A 23,754-nucleotide genomic window follows, 5' to 3' on the forward strand; every position below is an offset into this window, starting at 1 on the left:
GGGGCAGCTGCTGTGGGAGATACTTAATTTCTGGAGGTGCCTCCAAAAATTAAAAATACAACTACCATGTGACCCAGCAATCCCGATTCTGGGTATTTATCTAAAAGGAATTTTAAAAAAGAAAATAATTTAAAACAGGATCTGAAAAAAATGTCTGCATACCCACGTCCGTTGCTGCATTATCCAAAGTGGCCAAGAAGTGGAAGCAACTCAAATGTCTGTTGACAGATGAATGAATGAAGAAAATCTGGTATATACACACAAAGGAATATGCTGCTTTTCAAATACAAAATCCTGGAACGTGTGAGTGGCTCAGTCAGTTAAGCGTCCAACTCTTGATTTCAGCTCAGGTCATGATCTCACAGTTCATGGGTTGGAGCCCTGCATCAGGCTCTGCATGACAGCACCAAGCCTGCTTGGGATTTTCTCTCTCTCTCTGTCTCTGCCCTCCCCCGCCTCTCTCTTTCTCTCTCAAAATAAATAAACTTAAAAAAATTTTAAGAAGAAGCAAAAATAAATAAATAAAATGATGAAATCCTGTCACATGCTATACAACATGGAGGAACCTCAAAGACATGCTAAGTGAAATCAGCCAGTCACAAAAGGGCAAAATCGGTGTGATTCCCCTAATATGAAGTATCTACAATAGTCAAAATCATAGAAATAGAAGATAGAAAAGTGGTTTCCAAGGGCTGGAGAGGGTGAGAAGGAGGGTTTACTAGCATTTCAGGGTATAGAGTTTCAGTTTAACAATATGAAATGGTATTAAAGATCTATACCACAACAGTGTGGGTATACTTAACACTACCAAACTGTATGCTTAAAAATGGTTAAGGGGCGCCTGGGTGGTTCAGTCGATTGAGCATCCGACTCTTGATTTCAGCTGAGGTCATAGTCCCAGGGTGGTGGGATTGAGCCCCGCATCGGGCTCTGTGCTGAGCGTGGAGCCTGCTTAAGATTGTCTCTCTCTCTGCCCCTCTCCCCTGCTCAAAAAAAAAAAAAAAGATTAAATTATTAAGATGGCGAATTCTATGTTATGTGTTTTTTACCTCAATTTTTTTTTTTAAATTTTTTTTTCAACTTTTATTTATTTTTGGGACAGAGAGAAACAGAGCATGAACGGGAGAGGGGCAAAGAGAGAGGGAGACACAGAATCGGAAACAGGCTCCAGGCTCTGAGCCATCAGCCCAGAGCCCGACGCGGGGCTCGAACCCACGGACCGCGAGATCGTGACCTGGCTGAAGTCGGACGCTTAACCGACTGCGCCACCCAGGCGCCCCACCTCAATTTTAAAGAAGGAATCTGAAGTGACTGTATTAATATTTGACAAAATAGACTTTAAGGAAGAACATTATTACAGATAACGAGGGAAATATAATGGTAAATGGGTGATGCATCAGGAAAACATAACAATGAAAGTATTTATGCACCTAATATCAGAGCTTCAAAATACCTTAAGAAAAACAAACAGAACTAAGGGGAGAAATAAGCCCAAAATCACGGTGAAAGACTTTAAGACCCTGTTCTTGATAATATATAGAACAAGTAAATACACAAAAAAAAATCAATAGAATATCTAAAAAACAATACAGATCAGGAATTGGTGAACTATGGTCTATGGGGCAAATCCCATGAATAAAGATTTACTGGAAAACAGCCACACTTACTCGTTTATGGATTGTGGACAGCTGTCTGTGGCTGTTTTCACGGAGTGGAGGGGAGGCAGCAGAGACCATAGGTCTTGCCTCAAATACTTACTACCAAGCCCTTCATGAGAAAAGCTGGTTTTCAAGGGTGTGACTGTTTGGTGGAGCAGTCGTACAATAGCTGTGGACAAGTCGTTGCCAGATAATTCCAACATCTGTGTCAATTTTACTGTTGATGTCTGTTGATTGTTGTTTTCCCACGTGAGATGAGATTTTCTTGGTTTTTCATATGCCAAGAATTTTGGACTGTCTCCTGGAAATTATATTTTGTAATGAGACCCTGGGTCTTGTTTAAATCCTATGCAGTATGTACATATTTTTGTTTTAGGCAATAGACCTGCTTAGGGTCATACTACAAGCTCAACCTGCCTTTTGTGAGTTGTGGTTCACAGTGAAGTTGTTTCCAAAGCCTTTGCAGTACAATTTGGATAGACCCTGAACAAGTTACTACTCAGTGGTCATCTGGAGCCTGGTTGATGGTCTGTTAGTTCGGTTCTCCAGTACTTTTCTACAATGCCCCTTTCTGGCTCTATGACCAGAAAGCTGGAGCTGGAAAGTTACTCCATGGTCATGTGCCTCTGTGACTGCTCCCATCTTTGGCCAAATGGCAGGAGGCAGAAAGAGAAACAGAGGTCTGCAGAGCACAGCTAGGCAATTTTGTTCCAGGTGCAATGAGGAGTCTGGAGACTCTGAGCAAGGACATTCCATGTCCAAAAAAATGACTTACATTTTAAGAAGGCCACTATGCCCTGTGAAGAATGGGCTGGGAGAGAGGACGCAGGAAAAGAATGTAGGGGGCCATGCTAGGGATGCAGGCAAAAGGAGAGGGTAGCCAAGGTGTGCGGAGAAGTGAAGAGTCCCCATCTGCTCCTGGTGGGGAGCTGGCACCCCAGAGTGGATTGGCTACAAGGGGTGGGAAGAGGACGCAGCAATGGTGCTTGGTGAGGCTGACACGGAGGAAGACTGGGTGGCTGGGCAGGCTGGTGGGGGAAATCAAGAGTGCCATCTGGGCCACGATGTGTCTGAGAAGACAAGTTGCAACGCAAGCAGAGATGCTGAGGCGGCATCTGGAAGTAGGAGTGTGGTGCTCAGAGGCGAGAGAAGAACTGAAGGAAAGTGTGGTGGAGGGCAGGGGAAGTAGGTGTACGTGCACACACAGTGCATTTCTCCTCTTTTCTGCTGTATTGGTTAGTGAAGCAGATAAAGACTCTAGAAACAGATGCAACTGTGTTAAAAAAAAACAAAAACCTTATGTGATAAACTGGCATTTCACCTAATGCCACGGGGTATGAGGATTATATGAGTTACAAGTAAGATGCTTAGAAATGCCTGGCACACATTCAGTGTTCACTGCATTGTTTAAATTTCAATTCCAATAGAAAAAGAGTAATTTACCTAGTAAGAGTTATTCACGTAACTTGCTAACCATCTGGAAAAAACGTCAGTTAGATGCTCTACCCTATACTTAAGTAGAAATACATTTCATATTGATTAAAGATGTGCATGGAAGAAGTCAAACTAGAAAAGTATGAGAAAAACATTTGGATGGATAGTTGGTTGTTTAGCCTTGGCATAAATGAGGCCATTTTATTTTATTTTATTTTATTTTATTTTATTTTATTTTTAATGTTTCACAAATTTGCATATCATCCTGCATGGGCAGGGAGGGGCCATGCTAATCTCTGTATCCTTCCAATTTTAGTATATGTGCTGTAGAAGCAAGCACTAAGCGAGGCTTTTTAAAGCTACACAGGAAACCCAGATCCAGTAATGAAAAACGTTTGACCACATACAAAATCCTATATGGCAAAAATGCTATAAACCATGCCAAAGAAAAATGGTAAGCAAGAAAGTATTGCATTCTATATGACAAGCAGAGGATAATTTTCCCCAAGACACAAAGGTCTCCTAGAAGAGAAGATTTCTCTTCACAAGAGAAAATGCAAGCATCAAGGAACATATGAAAAGAGACTTTATCTCACTTGTATTTAGGAGAACCAATGGCTTTCACATTTTCACCCATACAGTCGAACCCAACTTTCTCAGATATTATGCTTAGAGTACAAATTGCTACAACCTGTTTTGGAGGTCTGACAAATACAGATGCGCACATCATTCCACTCAGTAATTTCTCTTTTAGGAATTCAGACAAAAGAAATCAAAAGTACCGGATCATACAAGATTTTTTGCTGTTGCAAAAATATATGTACTGACCTGGAAAGATGTCTGCGGTCTTTGGTTAAGGAAAAAGGCAAGTTATATAGTAAGGGACTAACTTTCTAATTTTCGCTTAGCTTTTTTTATGTATGTTTTGGTTTTTTAGTGCCTGTGTATGTGTTCGTGGTAGTGGGGACAGTGGTTAGAGGGGATGTTCATACACGCATCCATTTACTTATGTGTGGACGTAGAGGAGAAGATACCTATCTGCTAAACGTCCATCAACCAGAGAAGTAGGATGAAAAGGTGGGAAGAGCAGATGTAATAACTTTTCCTTTGAAAAATTAAAATACGTCTATACAGATGTAAATATATACTTTCTTTTTACAAACTTCTGTATCATTTTGACGTAGACAAGCCAGGTCCAGGAACACAGAGGAGGTCCCACAGGACAAGCCAAGAGGGTCCTTGGCTTTGTGCAGGAGAGAAATCAGGAAGTGGGAAGTGAAAGCAGAGTTTATTGAATAGTGTAAGTGACAGAGTATAGCAGACAGTCTCACCACTTGGGGTTAAGAGTTTATACTGAAAGGGTCCAGGGTACGTGTTCCTCCAGGAATCCAGGGTAGGGTTGGATTCGAGGGTGAGTGACAGGTGAGTAATAGCTGTTATTTCAAAAATCATCGCAGGTAGGGGATATCGATGCCAGCGGTGGGTGAGATTTGTTTGAAGCTAATGTCCTGAAACATGTTTGAAATCCAGTTCTTCTTAGATGTTATCAGGCATTTGGAGGCCTAAAACAAAACTCAAAGAATGATTAACTTTCTTGCCTCCTTCTTGGAGTGGGAACATAGGTTATTTGGTTTAGTCAGACGCAAGGTGAAATCCAGAACATGAGTAAATGGGGCCTTGCAGAAAAACAGCAGAGATGGAGCCTTTCTAAAAATGGAATCCTTTCAGTTTCCCTATCTCAATTTGAGTCCTTTCAAATATTGAAAATGAAGGATAAATAAGGGTCTAGTCTCCAGAATATATCTTTTAAAACTCTAACAACTCAACAACAAAAGGCAAACAACCCAATTTTAAAATGAGCAAGGGACTTGAATAGACATTTCTCCAAAGAAAATATACAAGTTGTCAACAAACACATGAAAGGATACTTGGCATCATTATTCACTAGGCAATGCAAATCAAAACCACAGTGAGATGCCACTTCACACTCACTAGATGGTTAGGATAAAAATACAAGAAAACAAAACAAAAACCAAAGTGGAAAATGAGGATGGTGAGGATGTAGGAAAAATTGGAATCCTTGTTAAACATGGCATTACTTTAGGATCCAGCATTTTCACTCCCATTTACCCCCCCCCAAAAAAAAATAGAAAACATACATGTTCACAGTAGCACTATCCACAGCAGCCAAAAGGAAATAATCCAACTGTCTATCATTGATGAACGAATAAAGACTACTTGGTAGACATACGACGTAAAGTCATAAAAGGGAATGAAGTTCTGATATAGGCTACAAGGCGAATGAACATCATAAACATTATACTAGGTGGAAGAATCCGGACACAAAAGATGACAGGTATGATTCCACTTACAAGAAATGGCGAGAATAAACCCACAGATTCAGAAAGCGGACTCGTGGTCGCCGGGGCCTGGCAGGGAGGGGAGAATGGGAAGCAACTGCTAAATGGGGAAGGGGTTTTCTTTAGGGTGATAGAAATGTTTCCAAACTAGGTAACAGTGGTGTTTGCGCAACACTGAGAATATACTGAATTGTCAACACTCCTATGTGTATTTCACTTCAGTTAACGGGGGTGAAGGTAAGCTCGCTTGTGCACTAAGAGAGTAGGCTGGCCCGCTGCCGCGCTTACCCCGGTGGCCTCCTTGCGGACCCAAGTCCACATCCTCGATGGAGAATCTAGAAGGCGGCGTGGGCTAGGAAACGATAACAGGGGTATCACATAGGACGCCATCAGGAGCCAAAGACAGACCGGCCGGTCACTCTTTTCCAGCGTCGAAACCACCGCCGGCTCCCGCCACTCCGCGCAGGCGTGGGTCTGAAGCGGATCCGGGGGGACGGGGCGGAGTCTAGGGGCAGGGCCAAGGGCGGGGAGGGGGTCGGCCTGCGCGCCGGGCGGGACTCGAGGGAAACCGGAACGCCTCTGCGCCGGGCGCCTGTTTCCGGGGGGAGCTTGGAGTCCGAGGTCAAAGTCCGGTGCGCTGGGAAGCCGGCTTCCGGAGTCCGCTGTCGTCTCCGGGGCTTAGCGGCGTGGGAGCAGTGGGAACGATGAGGCAGAAGCATTACCTTGAGGCTGCGGCGCGGCAACTCTACGAGAGCTGTCCGGGCCAGGCCCGGTATCTCCTGTAAGAAAGGGGCAGGAGGGGATGCGGGCGGCGGTGGTGGGTCTTCCCTCTTCGCTCACGGTTCTCCTCCTCCTTTACAGCTGGGCCTACAGTTCGTCACACGGTAGGGAGAACGTCCGACGGTTGCGGGTCAGGCCCTCGTCGCCCCGCTCCCCTCCATTCCGCACAGCGCTCAGGATGACCCAAAAGAGAAATCTCATCGACCCACTGCCCTCCTAACCGCCTCCCCCCGCAACTACCCCAGAGGCTTCTGTTTCATGAAAAGTTCCAATTTCCTTGGATCTCTTTTCGTTAACCTCACTTCTTTGTGACAGTTTTTCATCCAGTCTCATGGCTTTTAAATTCTGTATGCTGAGGACTTCCAAATTTGTACCCCCAACCAGGACTTCTCCGCATTCTAGACTTCTATCCAGAAGCCTTCTTGACAATTTCTTTTGAGTGTCTGTTAGGCCAAAACTCGAGCTTTACCTCCCAACCCAGCCTTCCTCTAGTTCTTACCAGTTCAGTTAGTGGGAATTCCATCCTTAGAGTTATCAGCGCCCAAACTCTGGGGCCATTTTTGACTCCCTAACAGCTCTCCTCCCCAAGCCAGTATGCCAGCAAATCCTGTTGGCTTTAAAATATATCCAGAATCTAGCCACTTATCACCATCACTTATCATGTTACTATCCTGGACCACGTCAACAAGCTCTCATGCATACTACAGTCCATTCTCAATTGAGCAGCCAGAGTGAGCCCAGTAGAAACCTAAGCTAGATCATGTTATTCTTTGCTACAAACTCTCAAATAACTTCCCATCTCAAAGTAAAAGTGAAAATCTTTTAAATGGACTACAAGGACCTACATCAAAGGTCAAGGTTGCCTCTCCAACCTGCTCTTCCCTTTTGTTTACTCAACTCCAACCACTGTTAGCCCTCCTTGTTCTAACGCAGCCTTTGCAGCTGTCCTTCCCTCTACCTGGAATTCTTAACCTCGTGTATCTTCATGGATTCCATTCTCACTCACTTCCTTCTGCTCTCTACAGATGTCATTCCACAAAGCTTTCCGTGGCTACCTTATTTAAGACGACAGCAGCTGTGTGGGCGCCTGGATGGCTCAGTTGATTAAGCATCTGACTCTTGATTTGGGCCCAGGTCGTGATCTCACAGTTCGTGAGCTCAAGCTGCGAGTCGGGCTCTGCACTGACAGGAACAGTTCCCCCTTTTTCTGCCCATCCCCTGCTTGCTTTCGCTCTCTCTCAAGATACATAAACTCTAACAACAAAAAAAAAAGGACTTCAGCACCTCCATTGCCACTCCCTATTCCCCTTTTTTTCCCCAGCACTTAGTATTTGGTGTTGCCATATTTACTTTCTCTCTCCATGAATTGTCCTTTATTCACTGTTTTATCTCTTGCACCCAGAACTCTTCCTGTCACTTTACAGTCACTAATAAATATGATTGAATTTAACATTTGGCAGAGCTGGGTTACAAGCATGGTCTTTAGTTGTATATGTAGAGTGCTCGCCAATAAATATTTGTTGAATACATTGATGGTGTACCCACCTTCCTTTCCAGCTGCATCACTTCCCCAACCTCACCTTTCCCTAATAGCCGTGCTTTCTTTTTCACTGTACTTCTGCCTGAAAGCCCTTTTCTAATAATAGACGCCATTCTCTAAATACAGGTATTTGACCTCTCTCAGGCCACTTCTTTTGGAGTGTTTCTGGCTGGTCTATACAGAGTTTAATAATTTCCAGGGCATTTTAATTATACTCTATTATAGTTCTTACCAGAACTGTATTTTCTTTTGCTTAGGGCTCACCTAGAATGTGAGTTCTTTAAAGATAGCAACTCTCTTACTCCATATTTATGTCTCCCTAGCCCAGTGTGGTAGATGGCTGTCTTGATTGCATAAACAGTCTGGGGCAAGTCTGTTGTCCTTTTACCTTGCACTGAGAGTTATCTGCAGAAAGCCTGGCCCACAAATCACAAAATTATGCTAATTGTTTAAAAAAGAAACAATCAGTATAATTTATTGTTTTATGATAAATATGTAAAATTGGCAAGATCGTCTTTTTTACTTAGTAACAAGTAATGAGTAACATCGCAAAGAGTGGGGACTTAACCTGTCGCTAAAAGGAATGAATGGATAGAATCAGTGTTTTGCAAAATGAATTATTGCCAGTTTATCTTCTTGTAAGTTCTATTTTGAGTTTGCTTAAGGAAAATATATATCTGCTTATATTAAACAATACACTTCTTCACATAATATTGGCTTGAGGTAACAAACTATTCTGATGGACTAAATCATGAGTTTCATCTGTATAATTTCAGATGATAACAACACTTTTGAAGGAACATGTCCATACTGTTTCCAGTTGCTGGTCTCGGATAACTCTCGAGTGCGCCTCAAACCCAAATCCAAACTGACACCCAAAATACAGAAACTTCTTAACCGAGAGGCAAGAAATTGTACACTCAATTTTAAAGAAGCAAAAATTGTGAAAAAATACAAAGACTCCAGAAGTGTATTGGTAAGATTTCAATTCTAGTATGTATAAATAAACTAGAATTTTCTTTTACTTAAATTGAAGTTGGTTAAAGATCAGACTACATATAACTCAGAAGTTTGTGATCATACATTCAGATTGTCAAAATATATACATAAGTTTTTCTTCTAGTGATGTTTCATCAAGAGTAAAGCTTATTTTTAAAAAATTTGTGATTGAAGTATATAGTTGACATACTAGTTTCAAGTTTACACATAGTGATTTGACAATTACATTATGAAATTCCTACTATTAAGTCAGCCTCTGGAGCTAATGGAGTGAAGAGGTAGGAGAATGTGAGAATTCATTTGATTGGTTTTATAAATTAACTTAGACCTATATTTGCAGAATCACTAAGAGTTTGAAGAGGTCACTTAAAATTTCAGTGATAATTTGCCGTGTTTTATTGGAAAACCACTTGGAGTTTGTCTGCAACAAATGTTAAATGTCAACTGCTGTTGTAAAGAACATCCTTCCAGATGTCAAAGGGTTTCAATGACAGTCTCCTCCATTCTCCCCAAACATGGTTTTATATTGAGAACGTAGAGGCTTTGTTATCTTTAAAAGGTGTTTTAGGGGAACCTGGCTGGCTCATTGATCTCAGGGTTGTAAGTTCAAGCCCCCACATTGGGTGTAGAGATTATTTAAAAGTAAAATCTTTAAAAATCAAATGAAAATAAAAAGGTGTTTTGAATTAAATACAAATGTTTAACCAGTAACTTTTTATCGAAGATTTTCTCATTTTAAATTTGTATCTTGTCTGATTGCTGCCGCTAGATTATAAACTCCCTCAGGGGAGCCCCTGTTACTCACCAGTATTAGCTGGTGTAGTCCCTTATGTACAAGAATTTAATGAACATGTAGTTTACTGGATTAAATTGGAAAAGAAATCAGGCCCAGTATTTCTTCTTTTTTATGACAGTTGATTACTTGTAAAACATGCAACAGAACAGTTAAACATCATGGTAAAAGTAGAAGCTTTCTATCCACACTGAAGAGCAGTCCTACCACTCCTACGACTAAACTCAGCCCGAAGACACCAGAGAGAAAGACTCCGAGTTCCACAAACCTAAATCACATGTGTGGTTCCAAAGGCAAGAGGCCAGCCTTTGTATTCAGGTATCTGAATTCATTAAGCTATTTGGATTGCTGGTGTTAACTCTTATTTCTTCTAATTTCCTTTGTTTAATATACACTCCCTAAATTTGCCACGCAGGTTAGGCCTTGGCCCCTTTTTTCCCTCCATATCCTTTTCTAATGTCCTATGCTCCCGTGTTTTTCATTCTCCTCTCTGTTTATAACTTCCAGGTATATTCCTTTACTTCAACCTCTCCTGGGCCCGTTCCCAGCTGCCTGCTAAATACATTCATTTTATCCCCCCACCATGTCCCCACAGCTGGCTACTCAGACCTCTTCCTCCTAAGTTCCTTATTCTGTCAGTGAACATGCCCTTGACATTCTGACCTGACATGGTGAGTAGAGTTGACAGCTCCTACTCCCTTGGTCCTTGTCCAGTTCGTTGCCAGTTTCCATCTGTCCTACCTCCATGGTATTTGCACCTGTTCTCCTTTTTTCCTACTGCTGTGTTCAGGTCTGTATCCACCTTTTGCTGGGATTTACTACTGTAATGGATTACTGTATTATCCAGTAAATGGATTATTTTGCTGGATTACTATAGTAATTTCTTGCTTCTAGTTTCAAACCCTTCTAGCCCGATCATTTCCCTAACGCACAGCTCTGATTAGAAGCCTTTCACACTTCACCTCCGTAGCATTTGGGTCAGATGTTCCAGCCTGGCTTCCCAGCCCTTATTACCTGGCACCAATCTGTCTGCCTGTTGTACTTTACCTTAATTCATCTTACGTATCAGCAAAACTGAACCACTCAGTTTACTTTCTTGCTCTAAACCTTTGTTTTTGGTATTTCCTCTGATTTCCTCTGTCAGAAGTTCCTATGGAAATCTCGCTGAATAGGAATTTGTCAGGTGCTACTAAATTAACTGTATGACTGAGCACATGTCTTATTTTTGTAGTTCACAGTACTATATTCACTTTGATAGTCAGTAAATTTAGTTTCATAGAAACTGGGAAAGGAATTTTTGGACGTTTTTTGCTGAAAGAGAAACAGTCTGGTAGTTTCTTGAATATAAATAACATAAGTCAGCAAGGACTGAATTATCTCTGTTTACTGAATTGAGTTTTTTATATTGGTGTTGACATTTATCAAATTGGGTAAGAATTAAAATTTCAAGTCCAGTTTTCTCCATATTTTGATTTAATTATTTTGATATCTGGCTGGTAGGAATTCATCACAGAAGTTTCTACTTTATTGGACAAATATAGATAAAAGAGGATTTGGCATATTTAAAATAATTAACTTGTATTTAGACCAGACTGCTTTTTAGATATATGCAGGAATGGGAAAGATGTTTCACATTTATCATACAGATGGGGAGTGGAAGAGGGATCAGACTGACAAACCCCAATAAGGGTTCGTGGGTGTGGAACACAACTGGAGGGCATGAAATAGAAGGAAGCTAAATACATACACAGCAGCTGGAGAACCATTTATCCAGGGAATATTTTTAGAAGACCCCTTCTGTGCCTGGCACTGCTAAGTAGCGGGGGAATACACGACTAGTGGTACACAGTCTACCCTGGGGAGCTTACGCAGGCGGGGAGATACGATGGAGTGGCACCTGCATGTGGAGGTTGAGTTCTTCAGTTTTGAGAAAGGAAGTGATCTTGAGCTGTGAAGAAACAGGTTTTTAAAGTCCTTAGAATTGTCAGGAATCCCGATGTCAGACTTAAAGGGAACTCAGACCCGATGATACTTTACCTTTAGCCTTCTTGAGGTTTGATGGAAACTTCCAGAACCACCCAGCATACCTCCTGAATATTGCCTAGAGCCTCTGTAGTCAGGGAGTTTTTAACAAAATCGGAAATGAATGCTGGGTCCAGCCACTGCTCATATGTGGCCATAATACACAAGAGTAGAAAAGGATTCTAGTAGCAATTATCTAGGCTAAGTAGGAAAAACACTTTTAAAACTTACTTATCAGTATACCTAAGTGTGGTTTTATGTTTGTTTTCAGGACACCGACATCTGGACAGTCAACACCCACCTGCTCAAAGAGTGTGAGCAAAACTAAGAAACACTTCTCTAAATTAAAATTGTTGCTTAGTCGGAGTGAATCCCAAAAGAATTCAAAGGTGGACTTCAGAAATTTCTTATTGTCTTTGTAAAAGATAGTCTGTGAAATAAATGTTTTGTTTTGTTTTTTTAACGTTTATTTACTTTTGAGAGAGAGAGAGCTCAAGAGGGGAAGGGCCAGAGAGAGAGGGAGACACAGAATCTGCAGCAGGCTCCAGGCTCTGAGATGTCAGCACAGAGCCCGACGTGGGGTTCGAACTCACGAACCGCGAGATCATGACCTGAGCCGAAGTCGGACGCTTAACTGACTGAGCCACCCAGGCGCCCCTGTGAAAATAAATGTTTAATGCAACTCTGAAACTAAAGTTAGTCACAAAAACATCTTTTCTAAAACTTTGATTATTTAAATACATGGAAACTAAGGTCCAAGAGCAAACTTCTCTGGGCTCTTTTCAGTGTTGATGGAGAAAATGCTTCATTAAAATTAATAACTGAAACCTGTCTACTTCACAGGGTGGCTGTGAGGATCAAAAATATATGAAAGGTCCTTGTCAATAGCAAAGATATTATGGACATTGAGTGATTATTATTTTCTCTTCCCTTAATTAGCAGTTTTCTTTCATAAGGAAATTGAGACCTTTATGAAAGGGCCTACTCCTTTCTAGGTGTCTATCATTGCTAATTCGGGACAAGGATCAAGTGTCCTTGTTTTCCACAATCATCTGCATAACTGTATTAGAAGAGCTGAACATGATTCTTGTTTTGCATGCAAAAGTAAATATATGGAACATTCTTGATTCTAAATCATTCATATACACAAAATTTCATTTTTACAAATTTGTTGTTCCTAGTAATATCCTAGTAATATTTTATAATGTGTGGCATTTCATTTGCTTTGGTGAAGACTTATTTCTGTGCCTAAAATTTACAGCAGAATATAACATAGTAACAGTTTAGCTATCTTAAACCTTTTCTGGAACATAGATATACCAAAATGAAAGGCTGGGGTTGTATTCAACCTGTCTTTTAAAAATTCTTTAAATAAATAATTTAGATACTTTAAACTATAAACTGTTTCCAAGCCTCTCTGCTGCTTAAAAATTTTAAACTTAAGTTTCTCCCATGAGCACTTGGCAGACTGAAAGGCCAAGGTTATTAATGAGTTGGTCTTATATGAAGTGAAATTATACTAACTAGTGCCAACGTCAGAGAGGGATGGCAAGAGTCATCATTTTGGACTTCTTTAGCCATAGGGAAGCTGGACCTTCCCTTTGTGTCCAGGGCACCTAGCACAATACTTTGGTCATGGTGCTTTACCTTTCTGGCTAACTTCTCACTGGAACATGTTTCTCTTCTTGCTCTTGCTTCCTTACCACCATTCCTGATCACCCATAGTGAGCTCTTTGTAGTTCTTAGAACATATTTTCTCGTCAGCTTTGGGCCTTGGCATGCTTTTGCAGACTGTCCTTCACTCCAACCCCACTGCATTATGAGGGGCCACTCTTATAAAAGTGGTGACCCGGTAGTTTCCTGTTTCTGATTGTGTCCTCAACTGCCTGTGAGCTCTTTGCAGGCCTGGATGATCTCATTTGATTTGCCCCTAGCACATAGCACAAGTTTTCCAAATATCCCTAAGCCACCACATTTACATTTGAATTCCTTACCAGGTTTAGAACTAAGGTCCTTTTAATCACATGACTGGGAAATGGATAAGAAGTAGTAAAAGTAGGGGCACCAGGGTGGCTCAGTCGTTGTGTCAGACTCTTGGTTTCAGCTCAGGTCATGATCTCATGGTTCATGATTTTAAGCCCCACATCAGGCTTACTGCTGACAGCACGGAGCCTGGAGTCTGCTTCGGATTCCGTGTCCCCCTCTCTCCCTGCCCCTCCCCTGCTCACACTTTGTCTCTCAAAAATGAATAAATGTTAACATTAAAAATAAAAAGTAGTAAAAGGAACTTCTAGGTGGGGAGTTATTACCTCAGTTGCAAATGAAAAACCATGGATTCTTTCTTTTGTGTTTGGTAGAATGGTCTTTGGGCATCTCTAAAGAGAATATTAAAATTATACTGTGGACATAAAACTTTAGAAGAAAACCTAGAACTAAATCTTCATAGCTTTGGATTAAGCAATGGTTTCTTAGTTATCACATCAAACACAAGCAACAAAAGAAAAAATAGATAAATTGGACTTCATCACGTTAAAAACTTGTGTTTCGTTTTTTTCTTTTAACGTTTATTTATTTTTGAGAGAGAGAGAGATAGAGCACGAGCAGGGGAAGGGCAGAGACAGCGGGAGACACAATCAGAAGCAGGTTCCAGGCTCTGAGCTGTCAGCACAGAGCCCAGTGCAGGGCTCAAACCCCCACGAACTGCAAGATCATGACCTAACCTGAAGTCAGACTGAGCCACCTAGGCGCCCAAAACCTGTGTTTCAAATGAGGACACCATCAAGAAAATGAAAAGCCACTGAATGGAAAAAATGTTTGCAAATCATGGATCTCTTAAAAGACCTATATCCAGAATTATAAAAACTCTTAAAATTCAATAATAAAAAGACAAAACACGGACAAAGATTCTGAGCAAACAATTCCCCAGAGAAAATAAATGGCCAACAAGCACATGAAAAGATGCTGAACATCTTCTATCTAACACTCATCAGGGAAATGCAAATCAAAACAGAGATACCTACCAGTTCATACCCACTAGGATGGCAAAAATAACAAAGACAGTAACAAGTGTTAATGAGAATGTGGTGAAATTCAAACTCACATCACTGGGATTGTAAAATCTGTGCAACCACACTGTAAGAATTTGACAGTTCCTGAAAAAGTTAAGCATAAAGTTACCATATGACCCACATTATATACCCAAGAGGACTGAAAACACAAAATCTTATATGGGAGTATTCGTAGCAACATTTGTAATAGCCAAAAAGTGGAAACAACCCAAATGTCCATCAACTGTCGAATGAACATATTCCATCCATATGGTGGAGTATCATTCAGCTATAAAAGTGAATTAACTGATACATGCTAGAACATGGATGAACCTTGAAAATATGTCATTTGCAAGAATGCAGACACAAAAGGCCACATATTGTATGAGTCCATTTATATGGAATGCTTAGAATACGAAAATACATAGAAATAAATTAGTGGCTGCCTGAGGCTACTAATCTGGCTACCTGTTCCTGGGGGAACAGGGAATAACTTAACCAGTATGTAGTTTTTTTAGGGTGAGGAAAATGTTCTGGAATTAGGATCACACAACTGAATACTCGAACCCACTAAATTCTACACTAAAAGGGTGAATTTTATCTCAGTAAAGCTTTCATTAAAAAAATGAAAATAAACATTACCTAAACAGATTACAGTGTGGATACTTTGGTTTAAATGAACATGATAGTATTGGGCCTGGCGTGGGAGGGAGCGTAGCAGTGCAGGCAGTGAACAAGATGCAGTGCTGAGGCTTGATCCTTGCCCTCCTCACCCTGCTGGTGCTCACCAGCACGGTGGCCAAAAAGAAAGACAAAGTGGGGGTGCCTGGGTGGCTCAGTTGGTTAAGCGTCAGACTCTTGCTTTCTGCTGAGGTCATGATCTCACGGTTGGTCAGACAGAGCCCCAGTCGGGCTCTGCGCTGACGGTGCAGAGACTGCTTGGGATTCTCTCTCCCTCTCTCTCTCTCTCTCTCTTTTGTTCTCTAAGTAAATAAACTTAAAAAAAAAAAAAAAGACAAGTGAAGAAGGGCGGCCCCAGGAGTGAGTGCACGGAGTGGACCTGGGGGCCTGGCACCCCCAGCAGCAAGGACTTCAGCGTGGGCTTCTGCAAGAGTACCTGTGGTGCCGAGACGCTGCACATCCGGTGCAGGGTGCCTGCAACTGGAAGAAGCGGCTTGGAGCCGACTGCAAGTCCAAGTTTGAGCTGGGGGCGGGGGGCATGTGATGGGGCACAGGCACCAAAGCCCGCCAAGGCACTCTGAAGAAGGCACAGACCAATGCCCAGTGTCAGAAGACCATTCCCGTGACCAAGTCCTGCACCCCAAGGCCAAAGCCAAGGAAGGGAAGGGAAAGTCCTAGCAGCCAGGTCTGGTTGCCAAGAACCCAGGGCCCATGCCCTCCCTCCCACAGACCCAAGATCTAATTTACCAGTGCCTTTTGTCTGCTTATCAATCCTACCCTGCTTCTTCCCTCTCACTCCTCCACCCCCACCTCCAAGTGTCCCAGATGGGGAAGGACAGGGATTGTGGACAGCTTGATGTATTTCCTGGTACATCCCCACAGACGCCATTACTAAGAAACAAAATAAACCCCATTCCCACTACCACCTCCCCACCAACTGGGACTAAACTTACAACAGGAATTTTATGAATAAAAATAAATTTGTATAATCATACTAGCAATTTGAAAAGAAAATTTTTCTTTAATTTAAAAAAAAAATTTTTAGGGGCACCTGGGTGGCTCAGTCAGTTGAGCGTCTGACTTCAGCTCAGGTCATGATCTCTCGGTTGTGGGTTCGAGCCCCAGATTGGGCTCTGTGATGACAGCTTGGAGCCTAGAGCCTGCTTCAGATCCTGTGTCTCACTCTCTCTCTCTCTGCTGCTCCCCCGCTCACGCTGTCTCTCTCTCAAAAATAAACAAACATAAAAAGAATTTAAAAATATTTAATATTTATTTTTGAGAGAGACAGAGTGTGAGTGGGGGAGGGGCAGAGAGAGGGAGACAGGATCTGTAGCAGGCTCCAGGCTCCAAGCTGTCAGCACAGAGCCGGATGTGGGGCTCAAACCCATGAACCCTGAGGTCATGACTTAAGCTGAAGTTGGATGCTTAAACCAACTGAGCCACCCAGGTGCCCTTTAATTTTTTTTTCTGAAATGTTTATTTATTTTTGAGAGAGAGAGAGTGCGAGTGAGGGAGGGGCAGAGAGAGAGAGAGAGAGACAGGGACTCTAAAGCAGGCTCTGTGCTGTTAGCATAGAGTCCAATGTGGGGCTTGAAGTCACAGACCGTGAGATCATGACCTGAGCTGAAGTTGGATACTTAACTGACTGAGGCACCCCACATATTTTCTTTTAAAAGAAATTATGTAGACAAATTTTTCCAGAGACTACTTGCTTTAATTAAGTACAATTTTAATTTTCTATTTTGATGTTTAAATTGTTATATCTTGGCCAATGGGAGCCCCCTTTAAACTAGCTTTATTCTTTCAACCCCAACAGAACTTCGAAAGTGCCCTCCTTGCTGTCTTACGAAGAAATTTCCAGGACCCTCTTCACTCTCTCAGGCCTATGTCATGGAGGCTTCCACTTTCCCAGAAACCAGGCTAATTTTGAGCAGAAAGTAGTGATGCCAGAAACAGGAGATAATTCTACTGAGGGACAGTAATGGTACTGCTACCAGATCCCTCCAGAGTAAGGGCTGGAAAACATGAATTCTTAAAAATCCTGAGTTCTCATATTTTTAAAAAATTGTTTCAACGTTTACTTATTTTTGAGAGAGAGAGAGAGAGAGAGAGAGAGAGAGAGAGACAGCATGAGCAGAGGAGGGGCAGACTGAGAGGGAAACACAGAATCCAAAGCAGGCTCCAGGCTCTGAGCTGTTAGCACAAAGCCCAACACGGGGCTCGAACCCATGAATGGTGAGATCATGACCTGAGCCAAAGTCGGATGCTTAACCAACTGAGCCACCCAGGTGCCCCTGAGTTCTCATCTTTAAAATTTACCTCTGACATCATCATCAAATGCTTAGTTACATGTTTTAGCCCTTCAACCAAATGATAGTATCTTATAAACCATAAAATTATTCCTTTAATTATAATTCTTAATTCTGACCAAGAATTACTTGTTTGGGAGGCAGTACAGCCTGCTGGTCAAGACTGTAGTCTTTGCAGTAGGCAGTGCCATTTAATTAACGGTGCAATCTTTGGCACTCTTAATTTCTGAAAGTTTGTTTCTTTATATGTAAAGCGACACTAATAATAGTACTTTACCTGATGGGGATGCTGTGAAGACCCAATGCGATAGTACATGAAAAACACCCAGAAGAGTGGCATATGGAAAGTGTTCAAGCAATTTGTGCTGTTATCGTAATGGACTCCCCCAAATCTGTAAGATATGAACATCAACATCAATTAAAAACATAATAGAAGAATAATAAGGTCTAGCATTATCCTAAGGTGGTTGTCCTTGGAATGCATCTCACTGATGTAGGCAAACCGTTTTGAGGTATTTGTAAAAAAATCATTGCGATTATATTGATGAACACTCTCTTCCTGACCAAACATTACACAGGCTTCTCAGAGCCCCAGGTTTGACGAGGCATCTTCCTTGGGCTCTTCCACCTGCCTAGCCCCGTTTAAGCAAGAATTCCCCCACCCTTTTTATCTGATCATCGTGGCCTGCTTTTGACGAGAATCCCATTACCCTTGATGTCTCCCTTTACTGATTTTTTACCCATTAACCCCCTCGGTCTGTTCCTTTGCTATAAATCCCAAGCTGTCTTTGACATCTTCAGAGTTGAGCCCCATAGGTCTCCATGGGAATAATCTTGATACATAATACAAAAGTCCTGAAGAAAAGTCTTTCTTACCCTTTTAACAAGTGTTAGAATAATTTTTTTCTTGGACAATATCAACACCTGTCAAGTCTTGCTTCGTCTAATTGTTTAAATTCACATTCAGTTCAAAGCAGTTCAGTGTTCTAACAAGTGGAAACTTACTTTGGCACTTGGTTCCTTGAGGTGGCATGTAAGTAGTGGAGATTGAGGGAAGTCTGATCTGTGAATTCACCTCAAGAAATGCAGAAAATCCAGTGGCTCAGTCTCCAAAGTTCTGTCTAAGGGTCCTTGCCACAGCAGTTGCATCCTCCTGGAGTGGCTCAATGCGTAGTTGGAAGTACAAGATTTTTATACACCAGTTTCTCTGGAATAATTCCAAATCATCTTTTACTTTTCTCAAGGACAGAAACTGTAGCAACACTTTTGGAATTAACAAATTCTTTTAGAAACTGGGCATCCCAAAATGTTAGTTTTAAACCTGGGTACCATGATCAATTGTCATTAAAGTTAACAGACCAAAGTTTAAAGTATACAGTTTTTAATACATTCAATTCAATTTGTTAAGCCCTTTTACCCTTGTTTTGATATGAAATATTTTAAATTTATCTTTCCTGACCAATTAGCTTTTTAGAGAACATTTCCTTACTAACTTTAAAATGCAATTACATACACACATATACATCAAACATACATATAATTTACAATATTTAAAGTATGTCTTTAAATCCTTAACTTTGAAAAATATACAATCTTCAGGGATTCCTGAGTGGCTCAGTTGGGTAAGCATCCAACTCTTGATTTCGGCTCAGGTGAAATCATGATTTCAGGGTTGTGAGATCAAGCCCCTTGTAGAGCTCTGTGCTGGGAGGGGAGCCTGCTTAAGATCCTCTCTCTCTCTCTTTGCCCCTCCCCCACTCATGCTCTCTCTAAAAAACAAACAATTCAGTGGAAACATACCTCCTTGCTAATACTTGAATAGTATAAATTGGATAATGAATTCTTTTAGAAGTATTATACTTTATGTACTGTTACTTTATGTCTCAGTTTTAATTGAACATTAAGGGAATGTGGTACTTAGAGAGTGACAGAGAGAGAGTGTGAAGGGGGGAGAGGGAGAGAGACACACAGAATCCGAAGCAGGCTCCAGGCTCTGAGCTGTCAGCACAGAGCCCAACGCGGGTCTCGAGCTCACAAACCACGAGATCATGACGTGAGCCCAAGTTGACTGTTCAACCGACCGAGCCACCCAGGTGCCCCAGGAATGCAGTATTTTAATTATAACTCTGTCAGTATCTTTATCTAGAGGACTGTTGCCATTTTTGTCCTTTATTTTTTGTCACCAAGAAAAGCAGGATTACATTTTTTTTTTTCTTTCAGATGGAGTTGCTGTAGTGTGTTCTTGGTTATCAATATACTCATGGTTTGGGGACTTTGAAATGGTAAATATTCATGGTGTGTGAAAAAGCATGACACATAACTGTACAATCTTAATTACATGAAAATGTTTAGTTGTGTAGATACACACATGGGACCTAGAAGTCAAACTGTGATTATGGATGACTTTGTTCTTTATTTCTTGTGTTTTTCAGTTTTCTTTCATGCACATCTTAACTTTAAATAATTTTTTAACCACCACCCCCCCCCAAAAAAAAACCAGGAAATCATACTAATTTGAGATTGGTTGTTTCATCATTTCATTCTGAACTGAGGAAAAAGATCACACAAAACTCATGTAAAGGTTAGATAGTGGTGTTAAGTATCTATGTTTTGGGATTTTGTTTCAGTATCTTGGAATTACATTTACAGCATATAGATCTAAATAATAATTCTGCCTGTTAGGATTAGCTAGCTATACTACCAGCTACTTTTTTTCATAGACCCTCAAGGAAACACCAAGCAGGACACCTGGTACTTAAATATGATTGTATGTGACTAATAAAAAGAGACAAATAGAAGTTTTTTAAGTTAGGTCTAAAATTTTCTTGTAACTTTTTAACTTTGTAGCAAAAGCATACCTATTTTATTTACTTACTAGTGACAGTTTTTATCTTTTTAAAAGTAGTTTTATGTTGAATTCCCAAGTCAATACAAGCAATGTTTCTGAATTTTAAATACATACTCAAACTTCTGCTTTTGCATTGATCAAATACCTTTTAGACACCTGGAATATAAAGGAATAGTTGGGTGGCTGCCTTCAAGATTCTGTTTAAACTGCTTAAACTGTTTAATTTTTTAAAAACTTTTTAATGTTTACTTATTTTTGAGAGAGACAGAATATGAGTGGGGGAGGGGCAGAGAGAGAGGGAGACACAGAATCCGAAACAGGCTCTAGGCTCTGAGCCATCAGCACAGAGCCTGACACAGGGCTTGAACTCATGAACCGTGAGATCATGACCTGAGCTGAAGTTGGATGCTCAACCAACTGAGCCACCCAGACGCCCCTGCTTAAACTGTTTAAAACTCTCATTTGGACTTAGGGATTTTGCAGGGAGCATACTCCTCTGCTAAGATTTCTGTTAAGTGCTGTGTTGTTTCCTCATATCAATTCAGTAAGGACTTTCACTATTCCCCGAGCTTCAACTATACCTCTAAGACGTACTATCTTGTCTAGGATAAAAGTCCTCATTAGACAGAATGGTTTGTCTAAAATATTGCTGGCCTTTCAATTCTATTCTAAAGAATTTAGGAACTTTCTAACCAGCCTTAATATATGTGCATCAAAAATGCTAATATTCTCTCTTAAGCATTTCCCTAAAAACTATAGTACTTAAGTGCATGAGAGAAAAATACTCGTAGTCTTAGTTTTACCTGGGGGAATTTGATAACCTCAATTAACATGTGAGTGCTTTAGGCTCACAGAAGAGTTATTAACTTTAATAAAAGCAGGAGAATACATTCTCAGTCCTTAGGTTAAACTAGCCAGTCCTTAAGTTAAAACCATAAACAGAACCATCACTCAGGTCTTTATAATAAAGGTCCAGGTCTGAGAGACACAGCCAAAGCTGGGTGAAAGATGCCCCTCTAGAATTCAAGTATTTTGCTTCAGCTACTACATAGTTCTGGCTGTTGCTTCAGATGCTTTACACAGTCACAAATGGCATTCCTCAAATGATGTGGTTAGACAAAGTTAGATGTTGCATTCACCCAAGAGTAAATCTACTAATTTTAGCAACAAGAGAAAGTGGCACGGTCCTTGGTCTAAGACAGTCTGTTCCACTGTCTCTTTGTCAAATACAATCAATCCCAGCCATGGCAACAATATAGTGAAAGAAGTTGGATTCCCCATCATTTCATTTTTTCCTGTGAGGGTCTTTACTAGTCCATACTATTACAATTATTGCAATTGATTTCAGATAATGGAGTCATGTTCTAGCCATCACAGCATTTTGTACTACATGGACAGAATAAAAAACTGTATTGCCTTTTTAGCCACAGAGAAGAGAAAAATAAATACACAGCTGTGGCTTGGGGCGTGGGGGTTGGGGGCACAGGGAACAATTTTAAAGACAGCTTGTGTTGTTTGACCGAAGCAACACATGCTTGAAATCAGGCAACTACATTCATTGTTCTTTAAAACCTTAGTCTTCTATCCAGTAGACCTACTCTAAACTTAGCCATTTTATTCAACATGAGTAAAAGTTAATGCCTTCAGATTTCCATCGAGCAAAAATCTATGTTTATGTTTGTTTATATATACTATCCCATTTAGTTTTTCACTTAATTCATCAGTATTGTTGAGACACCAGGTAAAGAACACATTCAAAAAAATAAAAATAGGGGTGCCTGGGTAGCTCAGTTGGTTAAGCATCTGACTCTAGATTTTAGCTCGGGCCATGATCTCATGGTTAGTTAAGTTCAAGCCCTTCATCGGGCTCTGCACTGACAGTGGTGAGCCTGCTTGGGATTCTCTCTCTCTCCCTCTCTCTGCCACTCCCCCATTTGTGCTGTCTCTCTCTCTCTCAAATAAATTTTAAAAAATGTTTTAAATAAGAATAAATAAAAAATCTTTTAATTATGTTTTCAACCCATGGTTAGTTAAGCAACTTTCAGAGATGAGTTCAAATGCCATTCACCTTTTCTGTAACATTTTTTCACACCATCGTATAGAACTTATGATATTTTAATATAGTCGGTGTGTGTCTCCCACATTAGATTCTGAGTTCTATAAAGGCAACACGGTATCTTTCTCTGTTTCAATTCTCTCAGCTTCTGGTATTGTATTTGCCACAAGTTAAAGGCTCAACATAACACATTCATTCAAAAACCACAGAAACTACATTTGCTTTATTAAATGGAAAAGGGGTATTTATTTAGATATATTAATTGGGCTTCTGGCAACTTAGGTCCATAAAATCTTGAAAAGCTGAGGAAGTTATGGACTAGGTATTCTTGGGAAACTACAACTCTGAGAACATATACCTCTCACTGGTTACTATAGTTCAGTTGACACCATTCTCGAAACTGAAGAACTCATCAAAATTTTCACCTAGACAGCAAAGAAATACATTTCAATTCCCATTCCAGCTCCAGTCAACAGGTGATGGCTATAGTACATGGAAGTACATGGAAGTCAATGATAATGATAAAACCACAGCCCAAAACTTCTGGAATGCAGCAAAGGCGGTCATAAGACAAAAGTATGCAGCAATCCCGGCCTTCCTAAAGAAGGAAGAAAGGTCTCAGATAACACAACCTAACCTTACACCTTAAAGAGCTGGAAAAAGAACAGTCAATAAAATCCCAAACCTGCAGAAGACAGAAAATAATAAAGATTAGAGCAGAAATTAATACTATCAAAACCAAAAATAAAAACCAGAACAGATCAATGAAACCAGAAGCTGGTTCTTTGAAAGAATTAACAAAATTGATACACCACTAGCCAGTTTGATCACAAAGAAAAAGGAAAGGACCCAAATAAATAAAATCAAGAATGAAAGAGGAGAGATCACAACCAACACAGCAGAAATAAATACAATAATAAGAGAATATTATGAGCAATTATATGCCAATAAAATGGGCAATCTGGAAGAAATGGACAAATTCCTAGAAACATACACACTACCAAAACTGAAACAGGAAGAAATAGAAAATTTGAACAGACCCATAACCAGTAAAGAAGTAGAATTAGTAATCAAAAATCTCCCAAAAAACAAGAGTCCAGGATCAGTTGGCTTTCCAGGGGAATTCTACCCAACATTTAAGGAAGAGTTAACACCTATTCTCTTGAAGCTGTTCCAAAAAATAGAAATGGAAGGAAAACTTCCAAACTCTTTCTATGAAGCCAGCAT

At 40.7% G+C, this 23,754-nt stretch overlaps 1 protein-coding gene and 1 non-coding gene across 3 annotated transcripts; one reads left to right on the forward strand and one right to left on the reverse strand.

Annotated features, from left to right (window-relative positions):
* Window positions 1–3,321: 3,321 nt before the first annotated feature.
* Window positions 3,322–3,432, reverse strand: LOC125149721 (U6 spliceosomal RNA). Its single transcript, XR_007146028.1, has one exon. It is a non-coding gene; the product is annotated as a U6 spliceosomal RNA (small nuclear RNA).
* Window positions 3,433–5,346: 1,914 nt separating this feature from the next.
* CD3H18orf21 (chromosome D3 C18orf21 homolog) lies at window positions 5,347–12,045 on the forward strand. 2 transcript variants are annotated; one of them, XM_047828121.1, is made up of 5 exons: window positions 6,041–6,233; window positions 6,314–6,336; window positions 8,549–8,748; window positions 9,686–9,882; window positions 11,858–12,045. In XM_047828121.1, exons 1-5 carry the CDS (start codon window positions 6,157–6,159, stop codon window positions 12,006–12,008), a joined length of 648 nt encoding a protein of 215 aa, XP_047684077.1. In that variant the 5' UTR covers window positions 6,041–6,156; the 3' UTR covers window positions 12,009–12,045. The 2 variants fall into 2 exon arrangements, with proteins under 2 accessions (XP_047684078.1, XP_047684077.1); XM_047828122.1 differs by lacking the exons at window positions 6,041–6,233; window positions 6,314–6,336 and adding an exon at window positions 5,347–5,448.
* The last annotated feature ends 11,709 nt before the right edge of the window (window positions 12,046–23,754 follow it).

This window comes from Prionailurus viverrinus, chromosome D3 (assembly GCF_022837055.1).
Source record: "Prionailurus viverrinus isolate Anna chromosome D3, UM_Priviv_1.0, whole genome shotgun sequence".
In the NCBI taxonomy this organism is placed as follows: domain Eukaryota; kingdom Metazoa; phylum Chordata; class Mammalia; order Carnivora; family Felidae; genus Prionailurus; species Prionailurus viverrinus.